The sequence below is a fragment of the Lithobates pipiens genome, unplaced genomic scaffold (genome assembly GCF_037356315.1).
Source record: "Lithobates pipiens isolate NorthernLeopardFrog02 unplaced genomic scaffold, aLitPip1_a1.2 Scaffold_22, whole genome shotgun sequence".
Classification (NCBI taxonomy): domain Eukaryota; kingdom Metazoa; phylum Chordata; class Amphibia; order Anura; family Ranidae; genus Lithobates; species Lithobates pipiens.
The window spans coordinates 38,589,340-38,599,903 of record NW_027507784.1 but is presented as its reverse complement, the minus strand read 5'-3'; the positions used below and the strand labels follow the sequence as shown (position 1 = coordinate 38,599,903).

The 10,564-nt window shown below is 44.1% G+C and overlaps 1 protein-coding gene across 1 annotated transcript in view; it reads right to left on the bottom strand.

Annotated features, from left to right (window-relative positions):
• Positions 1-245: 245 nt before the first annotated feature.
• The window catches only part of TAOK2 (TAO kinase 2), a 123,900-nt gene continuing 113,581 nt past the window's right edge, over positions 246-10,564 (bottom strand). Inside the window, exons 18-20 of the mRNA XM_077447374.1 lie at positions 4,065-4,277; positions 1,722-1,904; positions 246-1,637 (exon numbers count right to left, since the gene is read on the bottom strand). Of these exons, the coding sequence (XP_077303500.1) occupies positions 1,095-1,637; positions 1,722-1,904; positions 4,065-4,277 (939 nt within the window). The 3' untranslated portion in view covers positions 246-1,094. The remainder of the gene's footprint in view (positions 1,638-1,721; positions 1,905-4,064; positions 4,278-10,564) is intronic.

The following is a 10,564-nucleotide window of genomic DNA, read 5'->3' as shown; positions in this document are numbered from 1 at the left end:
CCTCCAGTCCATTTTGTCACCCTTCTCTGGACTCTCTCCAGTTCCAGAGGATACTTGCAGGTATAAGAGAAAACTAAATATAGGGTATACAATTGGATTAATTTTTATTTTTTTTTTGCTTGGAGTTCTGTTTCACTGGTTCTTCCAACAGGCCAGCTTTGAAGTACAGTTTATTCCTAGCAACGAAGTCCATACCGCCCCCCCCCCCCCCCCCCCCCCCATGAGTTTCATGACACAGAGGCAAGTTTCCATTCCAGTTTAATCCTTTAATTTCCAACATTTTTTGTCATGTAAAGTCTCTGAAATCTTTACAGCCACCAGGTCAGCAGGGGGACACAAAGTTCTTCCATCCTGCTTCATACTCTCTTCCAAAAAAATAAAAATAAAAAAAAAAATGGCAAAAAGAAAAAACAAAACAAAAAAAACTCTAGGCTCTTGGCCTGAGACGCCCCCCAAGGGGATATTGAGTAGTTTTTTTTTATTGTTTTAATACATTCCTTAATAGTTGTCTTTTTATTACATTTTTTTTAATCTTATCTATTTAAAAAAAAGAGAATTTTAACACGCGCCCAATCTCTCGCACACTTGCGGCACACACACAGACTCACAACCACCCCTCAAAAAAAAAAAAAAAAAAACCCAGTGACAACATCATTAAAATGATACAGCGACTGAACATATAATAAAAGGGACTAAAAAAACCCAAAAATATATGTAGGCATTTTACCCAATAAAGTGCTAGAAAAACAAGCTGTGTGATCTTCTACCACAGATGGGGTGAAATACTTGGGCAGTTCAAGGGTCTTGACCAACAAAAATATGAACCAATAATTAGGGAGGGGTGGAGTTAAAGTTTTATGTACATGGGGCTTCGCCCGGCGCCAGCAGGGTAAAGAGGAGTGGTGTTTTGTAACAAATGGAATTTAAATAAAGTTTTGAAAGTGAAGAAAACATGGAAGGGGCAAAGAGATAACTGATTAGGATAATAGGTTTGGGGTTGGAGAGGAAAAGTCATATGGACAGAAGCACAGGTTAATGGCAAGGGTCAGAGGCTTCAACCTAGCGCGGGCAGGATGGGGCAATAAGTGAAAGGCTCAGGAATAGGATAGGTGGGAGCCATTAGAGAGCTGGGAAGTGACACTGGTGCTTCGGCTCAATCCCGACTCAGATGGGCCACCAGTTGGTCCTCTCCTCAGGGGCTGGGGGCTATTACGGAGCAAAAGGAGGCCAGCTCGGCCGCTGGAGGACGAAGACGACGGCGAGGCGGAGGAGGAAGAAGAAGAGGAGGAGGAAGGCATGGCAGAGGAAGAGGAGGAGCCCGACGGGTGCAGACCCCACGAGGACGACGGAGGTGCGAGTAGTGTCGGTTGGCGCCAAAGCTGGGGAGCCCCTGTGTTTTGTACACCATGACTCCAGTGTGAGCCGCTGCGGGGCACGGGGCGAGAAGGCCAGCCTGGAGGAGGGGCCGGGTAGCCCTGGTTGAACGCCTCCGCAGGAATGCCAGTGAGTGCCATGTTGCTGAATCCCAGCCGCATGCTTTCAGAGTCAAACGCTTCAATCTCCCGGGCTTGGCGTTCTAGAAGGCTTCGGATGCGCTCCGAGCGCTCGCTCTGCAGTGCCAACATCTCCTCTTCTATCTGTAGAAACAGCAGTGATTAAGTACCCAGAAAAAACAAAACAAAACACTGACAATCTTCCCTATGCCCAGGGACAAGCCTCACCCTCTGCTCCAACAGGGCCCGTCGGATGGACACCCGCTGCTCCAGTTCTTTGATCTCTCGCTCATGCTGTGCCTCTGTGTGAATCTTGATCTTGCTCTGATAGGCGTTCAGAAGTTCCAGCTCTTTCTGAAGTTGAATCCGCAGCTCCTGGTACTCTGCCTCCTGTGTTTCGTCCAGCCGCAACTAGCAAAGAAATACAATTCAGCAACATTCTAAATAACCCAACAAGTAATTTCACAAGCCTTTACAAGAAGGCACAACTATTCAACAGCCATTATATATATATATATATATATATATATATATATATATATATATATATATATATATATATTAGTCCAAGGAGAGCTTCAAATGATGTCCAAGACTTCAAATTTTTTAATAAAAAAACTGGTTCAAGGGAGGAAAAAAAAAAGCATACGAATTTCTGAAGCCAGATTCTCTCTTTCTTCTTCAGGGCTCAGGAATCCTGACTGTGATTAAATGGATTCATTTAAGCAAATACCAGGTAGATCTGTACTGTGGTTTTCTGTCTGAAGTTTCAGAAGGAAGGTTATGCCAGCAATAACAAGCGCAGAATCTTTGTCAAACTTCCTGCACTCTGACTAAATGTATTGTCCTATTTACTTTCAGTGTGCTGAACTCGGAGCATAAACCATGTGATCTTATTAGAGTAAACACTAATCACCTCATTCCCTGTGATAACTAGGAAGAACAACAACAAAGGCAGACTTGTGAAGTCCAATCTGGGTGACAACCATGGCTTCCTCCATTCAGTGAGTGAGTTTAGACACAAAGATTTACTAAAATAACTTGACCACTGGAGCAGCTGTGCATGGTAGCCAATCAGCTTCTAACTTCAGCTTGTTCAATCAAGCTTCGACAAAAAAAAAAAAAATATAAAAAAAAAACTGGGAGCGGATTCGTTTCTATGCAGAGCTGAACCAGATTTTGGGCTCTCCAGTTTTAGTAAATCAACCCCAAAGAGTCAGGAAATGTGTTATTTGTAGGATTACCAGATAAAAAAAAGGGATAAGCTTGAAAAAGAAGAAAACGAATGCAGCCACCACATCTAAGATTTGCTAAGCTGAAACACATTATAATTTTTAGATAGGCTTACAAAAATGTTCACCTTAGTATTAGAGGCTTGTATTGAGAGGAAAGAAAGGGGGGGCAGGGTAGGTCTGCCATTGCTGACCTCCATTTAAAAAAAAATGCTGGCTGCTTGCTGTCTCTAGCAAGTAAAGTTTTAAAAGAGCTTTTACTATTTATTTTGGCTAGAGTAAATCTAGCCATACACCTATAGATTATCTGTAGATTTTCTATTGTTAGATGGAAAAAGTGCAACAGATTTCTCCATGCTAAACTGTGTGGGTGGAGGAATCTGCAGATTTTTTTTATGGTTAGATGGAAAAAGTGGGAGAGAATCTGACAGCTGTCCTTATCCTTTTCCACTCCATCCAAAGCTTTAAAAAAAAAAAAATTTAATCTGCATTTAGTTAGACTTCGCTTTTGATCTGCATCACTGATCTGGAATACGTATACTGTCCAGAATTGCCAGTATTAAAGTCCTTATATCTGCATGCTTTCCAGAATGAGAAACCAGTAGTAACATCCTTTGTGTTTCTCTTTAGTAAGGGTTTCCTAAAAGCTGAACCATGGGCAAAATCTGAAAGTCTGAATTCTTTCACCACCATTACCCAGTTCCCATGTATTATAGTCGTATTACCTGTTGATCCTGCCAGTAGATATTATTTTTGGACTTCCTTTAAGTGTGACGCTCGCTGCTTGTTTTGCAGTGACAATGTTGTGGAGCGATGCCACCCTGTGGCTGGGGTAAGTGTAGATGGTCTTTAGGTAAGCTTAGGGGTAGGAGGATTAAGCGAAAGTTGTAAGCAAGGAACAGCTGTCCTTTAACGTGACTGTATATGACACAATTGTGGACAGCAGATTATGTCTGCTATGTTCATAGTGGAAGATAAAACTGCTTGATGAAATAGATCAGCCATTCTCAACCAGGGTTCCTCCAGAAGTTGCTAGGGGTTACCTGAGCTGAGGCATTTAAATGGTGCCTGCATATTTCTGGGGCAAGGCCATTTGAAAGAGTCAGGAGCATGACACCAATGATCTATTTAGGTGTCTGGAAAGGTGGCATTCATCCCAATGATGGACTGGCTTAGGGGTTCCCTTAGACCTAGAAATTATTTATTGGGTAAAAAGGTTGTGAAAGGCTGATATAGATACTTATATGTTTACTTTCTGGATAAAGAAAGAATGTCTTGGGATACACATACTATAAGAAATTTGTGATCAGGAGGACATCATGCAAAAGACGATACGTACTGCCTGGGTGGAAAGCATCTCATTAATGCTGTGGTCATACTGCTCCGCCAGGATAGCCAGCTTGCGGGTCTGCTCATCCTTCAGCCTCTTCAGGATGCTCTTGTGCTCGCTCTTGGGCGTAGTCTCCAGCAGGTGGTTGCGGAGGGCCTTGTACTGCCTGGTCTGGATCTTACAGGTGTCCTGGAATTGTCGCTTGATCTGCAGCTCCTTGGACTGGAGATAAAAGTGGAGGTGTAGGTGTGTGTAGAGGGAAAAGTAGACACATGGAAAAGGGATAGGGAGCAAAGAGAAGAGGAAAAGAGGAGAACAAGGACAGAAGAGAATGTCAATGCCACCTGCCACACACAGGTCATAGTTACACAGCTAAATATTTGAGAACGAGACACGTTAAATTGGTAAATTAGGTATAACTACTCAGACTCTAGCAGTTCTGGTCCACAGAGAAATGCAAATTACATGCCCCAAGGAAATTTTTTTCTCTAACCCAACAACAGCATTGGATCTATTTCCTGGATCATTTCCATATTATTTAAAAACGAGAACTAAGTGGGTCCTATATGTAATAAGAAAAGCATCTCGTTCTTTGGAAAATTGTATGATTGATCTTGGTATCATAGTACCTAATCCTTGCAGTTTAAAGGCCTATATCAAAAGCATCAGTTTAAAATGCTCCTGACATCATTCAATATTTAATCGACAGGTGCATCTGACCTGCAGTTGATTTGCTTCAAGCAGGTTTTGCATTCCCACAGCCAACAAAAGCCTGTCGAACACAGTCCAATGAAGCTTGACGCTAAGCTTATAGAAGTGGAAGTCTTCTATATAGGCAGTGTCCAGTACTTAAAGCGGAAGTAAACCCATTGATTTAATGGTTTAAAAAGAAACCGTTAGATTCCCGGCATGCTGGAAATACTGTCACATTGGTTGTGCTCTCAACCAAACTGTCAAACCATCCAATCGCTGGTGTCATAACTGATCACATGTTGAGCATCATGGCAGTTGAAGATTAAACAGAGGCCAAGATGGCAGCTTCCTTGGCTGAAAACAATAGGAGGGTTTAGTTCCACTTTAAGTGTTGTTGGTTTGGATCAAAATAATTGTGACGATGGTTGGGAGGATGTGGCTCCTGGATTAGATTGAGATTATTAGGACAATGTTTGGGAGGCCTCTTTTGATAGATTGGTCGCTGTTGGCCAGAGACTGCTTAATACATTTTTACACAGGGTCTATTTTACACCAAACAGACTAGGCAAGATATTCTGGGCTCAGTCCTCCCTTTGCTGGCATTGTTCCATGCCCGCTGCGGATATCATGCATATATTTTGGGAGTGTCCAGTTATTAGACCTTTCTGGCAGGAGGTTCTGGCCTGCATTACCTCAATAACCAACATCTCCGTCCCCTTTCCTATAGAACAGGGATATGCAACTAGCGGACCTCCAGCTGTTGCCAAACTACAAGTACCATCATGCCTCTGCCTTTGGGAGTGATGCTTGTGGCTGTCAGTCTTGCTATGCCTCATGGGACTTGTAGTTCTGCAACAGCTGGAGGTCCGCTAATTGCATATCCCTGCTATAGAAGCTTACCTATGAAGTTCGGTTGATTCCCGTGGCACTACGAAAGCAATACATACTCTCCTTACACTGTTACTATTGTATGCCAGGACGCTAATCATATTACCATGGAAGAAAACATCAGCACCAAACTTAGCGGCATGGAAATTGCTAGTGAACAAAGCAGTACCTTTATACAAAGACACCTACTCAAGCAGGGCGGCTTGCACCAAGTTTAATGAAGTGTGGGGCAGATGTCTCTCTTCCATTGATTTATAGTATTATACTATAAATGCATAGAGTATATTCCTTTTTTTCTTTAGGTAATACTTTGTTTACTTGGCTGAGTGGGGATAACCTGCATTTCAAGAACGTTTAATATTGTCCTCATTACACACATTTATGTAAGTTGTTGTAGGTTTCCTAGTACTTTTGTCTCGGGGGGGGGGCCTCATACCATTTATCCTTGTACTATTGTTCCACAAGGGGACAGCGTCTCACTGGTCACAGGTCTCTTACCTATGGTAGGGGGGATCCTGAAGTTGGTATACACAAGTTAAGAGTATTTTGTTTTCTAATTTTTGCTTTGTTTTTTTTTTCACTTTTGAATTGCAGTCATTTTATACTACTATTTTATAGTTGGTAAACCATCAAAAAAAGAAAGAAAGAAAACCCCCAAAACACAAAAATTTGTAGGTACCCATCAGAGCTACCAAAATAAATAAAAAAACAAACTGTGTATATTTGCCTTTTCTTTCCTTCCCCACAGTTCCATTTTGCTGCCAGGAGGGTAAGGAAGCCCTGTGTAAGCTACAACTGGATCCCATAAGGTTCAAGATACGATAACTCCATACTTCAAAAAATGATCTGAACAATCACCTTGCCAAGGAGAGGCCTGAAATAGATTAGAAATCACAACCTGCAACAAATGTAAAAATGCCTGCAGCAAAGAAGCCAGATTCTACAAGTCAGCATGACTGGGGTGGCAAGGTGCATGGGACAAACCCCCAAAAAAAATGTAGGCAGGAAAAGAAAGTTAGAAGAGAAGCATAAACTGATGAGTTAGGAACCCAATGGCGCTGAAGACACTAGCACACCGACCAGTATGCAAGAAGCACCTCTGGGGAGAACCCTAGGAGGAATCTATGACAAATTATCCTGTCTTAACCTTGACATAAAGAGTCACAGGACTACAAATGCTCCAAGTCCAATGAAGCAGCAGCATCTGTGGAACAAGGGGGACTTATTGTGACAGTGAAAAATATTCAGCGAATCTCAGAAACAGTACCAGAAAGGCCTTCTTCACAAATCTTCAGATCTGCCAAGGAAGAGGGGCCTAACCCACAGTGAGCAGGTTCCTTGGAGTTCTTAAGGCATTCACTGTTCCTGATGGAGTATACCTGCAGCAGGAAACTGGTTTGTTCAACCCAGCCTGGGGTCCACTCTCTGACATACTTCACCCACATTGTAGGGCCTGAGATACAACTTGGGGCATTAGTCTTTCCCTCCATGTCCAGAAGCTACCAGTTGCGAAGAGCTGGCTTCCAGAAGATCCTCCTTATGGGGTTCACCAAGACCATTGGCACGGTCAACAATCGGAACCAGATTACCTCTCCTGCTGCAAGAATAACTCCCAACACCTCTTGATAGTGAAGACACTGTGGGGTCGATTTATTAAAAAGGGAGAGTGTAAAATCTGGTGCTGCTGTGAATGGTAGACAGTCAGCTTCTAACTTCAGCTTGTTCAATTAATCTTTGGCAATACAACGTGGAAGCCGATTGGTTTCTATGCAGAGCTGCACCAGATTTTGCACACTCCAGTTTTAGTAATTCAACCCCAGTATTACCTAGACTGGTGATGGCGAACCTTGGCACCCTAGATGTTTTGGAACTACATTTCCCATGATGCTCATGCCCTCTGCAGTGTAGTTGAGCATCATGGGAAATGTAGTTCCAAAACATCTGGGGTGCCAAGGTTCGCCATCACTGACCTAGAGGGTCTCTAGCGGTATCTGAACCAAGAGACCTGACGACAGAGTGATGCCACGATGGAAAAGGAATCACCTGTTCTACAAATCCAGAATGCAGCCACAGATGAGAGGAATCCACCAGGATGGAGGGAAAGAGACCTGCCAAGTCTGATGGGGAAGCCGAGGCTGGCAAACAGGTCTGCTCAGGAACTAAACCTGTACTGACGACTCATAGGAGCCAGGGTGGACCAAGCAGCAGGGAGAGAGAGTGTAAGGTTAATTTGAGAAGGTAGACCATTTACTTCTACTGTTCATGCAAGAGGAGAGATGGGTAATTTGTCTGTGGGCAATGATGCAGTGGACTCCCCCCACCACCCCGCTCCCCCGTCGTCATTTATGCTGGTTATAATCATCTACAGGCAATGGTCAATTTTCTGCACTGAAACTTGCCAAAGCAAGATCTGGACGGTGTTCCACAATGGGGATACCAAAAAAGCACTAGGACAGACATAGGAGCCCACGCATTGAGAAGTACTAGGTGTGCTGGGGAGACAGTAAGGATTTAAAATCATGTTAGGGTGGAGGACAGGCAAGGCTGGTTCCAGAAGCCAGGGCTGGTCAGGGGGTCCCTCTGGCAACGTAGAGGGATGATACTGAGATGTACCAGATACCAATAATAAACATACATGCCACCAAGGTAAAAAAAAAAAAAAAGTCTTGCAGGGAGAGAGCTGTGGCCAGGTACAACACAACTTCAGAGCTCAAACCAACAGGAACAAAAGCCAGAGCCTCTAGTTGGAGGAGACTATAAGTGGGATGGGGAAGGTCCATTAATCTCTGCAGTGGCAAATAATAGAAGAGTGTGCATGGCTGGGAGGTGTCAGAGGCAAGAAATTTGCTCGATAATCTAAAGGGTTGCTCTCTGCACCAAAAGAAAAAAAAATACTACTCAAGGGCCAGAAAGAATTTATAACCTTAACACCACTCAAAAAAAGCAGGGGCACACCCTCATATGCTGAAGGCTTCATTGAGAGCTTTTAATTTGGTTTCTTCTGGTCTTATGGGCTGTCCAAAACCAGACTTTTGGTTGCTCTAGAGAGATAGATGGGAGATAAAGATGGGACTCTGCTGACCTTTCTTTGGACTTCTTACAGCAGGTATACACTCTGGCCTACTACGATATCTCCGATGACATCAAGGGTAGGTTTGACGAGATGGGTTCCCTCACATGCCAAGTGCTCCTTGGATATAGCATCTGCCTTCCAGCACATCTGTATGGAAAACAAACCTCTGCTCTCATCAAGAAGAGGTTTATGGTTGTAGTGGAGAGATCTCTCAAGGGATTTAACCCATTCTGCCACAGTTTGATAGATTATGTCACAGACATGATACAATGAAGGATGGTACCTGCCAGTTAAATTGGGTGTTAAGGAGAGATTCCAACTGTGGATTAGTAAAATCCCAAAATGTAAGCATGGCTTCTACTGGTGATTTTGCTGTTAAGGTGGGTCACAGGTCAACCCACAGAGGCTATAGACCACTGTTTAACAATTTCACTGGTAGGTGTAGATGTCTGTGGCTGGAGAATGGGGGGGCGTGACCGGATGTGCAAGATGGAGTGAGTGAGAGATGCGAGACGCCGTGTGTGACTCTCTCCCAGACCCCCATGACGAGAGCGTGGAGCGCTTAGTGCTACGGTCGGAAGCAGCGTGCGGTGGGCTGGAGCTGTTCATTGAAGCCGGACGGGAGGAGGAGTGACAGCGCATCGCTGTACGATCGTGCCGAGCCCTCGGAGATTCACGCCTACTTCCGGGTCCTGAACCCCAGCGAACACGGCCGAAGAAGCACGAGTACCCCCGACCAAGCCGAACGCTTTTTGAACCCTGCCGAGAGACGCCGCACACAGTGGACACCAAGAGGCCCTCCCGCTCTCCAGTAAGCCGCGATAGGAGGAAGGAGGTAAGCGGCAGGATTGCGAGGGGGGGGAAGAAGTCGGAGGTGTGAGGGGCATAGCAGGTGGAGGTCTGTCAGAGCAATTTGTGGACATAGCGATGCCTGAGAACTGGTAACAAGTAAACAAGAGGTCGTTGGTCGGGGGTGAGAAGGACTTATAGCTCTTGTTCTCTGGAACTCATTACTTCGTTTTGTGCTCTAAGACGAACGAATGATAACCCAGGTAGTATAAGCAAAGAAGTACCTGCTGTAAAAACGAACGTCTGTAAGCAGTGAACCAGGAAGTCTGTGATATTTGAATTGAGTGTTTGTGGACTGACTGGCTATAAGACAAGATCAGTATTGCATTAATTGATTAACTGAGGGATGGTGGCTGCTCTAAAAATCAACTGGTTGAACGGTATTTGAACTAAGTGCGTGCAAATAAATGTCTGCTGTGAAGCATTAAAACAGGAAGTCTTGGTGATACATGAAGTGAATACTGGAGAACTGGTTATAAGATACGGCTAATATTGCACTAAGCGATCAACTGAGCGAGGGGCTGCTGGGTTAAAAAGTTAAAAATATATTAAAATACGATATACTACGGACTGTTCTGTGGAAAGGGGCGAGAAAAGGAAAGTAAGATGCAGCACCTGCGCTCTGCAAAGGAAAGAGGGGAAAAAAGTTCGCAACAGTCTACCACAGCAGCTAAATTAGAACAATATGCTCATAACCCTGCACAGTCATCGCAGACCCCTCCAAAAAAAGGGCAGACAAAGGGGCAGCATGGAGAAATGTCTGAAAGGAAAAGCATGGGTCAGTCGAACATTAACATTAATACGCAGGCTGGAGCAGTGGCCAAATGCTCAGTTAATAAAAAAGCGGGTGCAGGGGAACAGAATATGGAAATCACAACGGGTGACTCTCCTCCGTTAGAAAAAGAGCCAACAATTAAGGACGTGTTATTGGCCGTAAACGCATGTAACATCTCACTGAAAGAACTCTGTAATCAAATGAAGGGAGTGAAGGAAGACCTAATGCTGG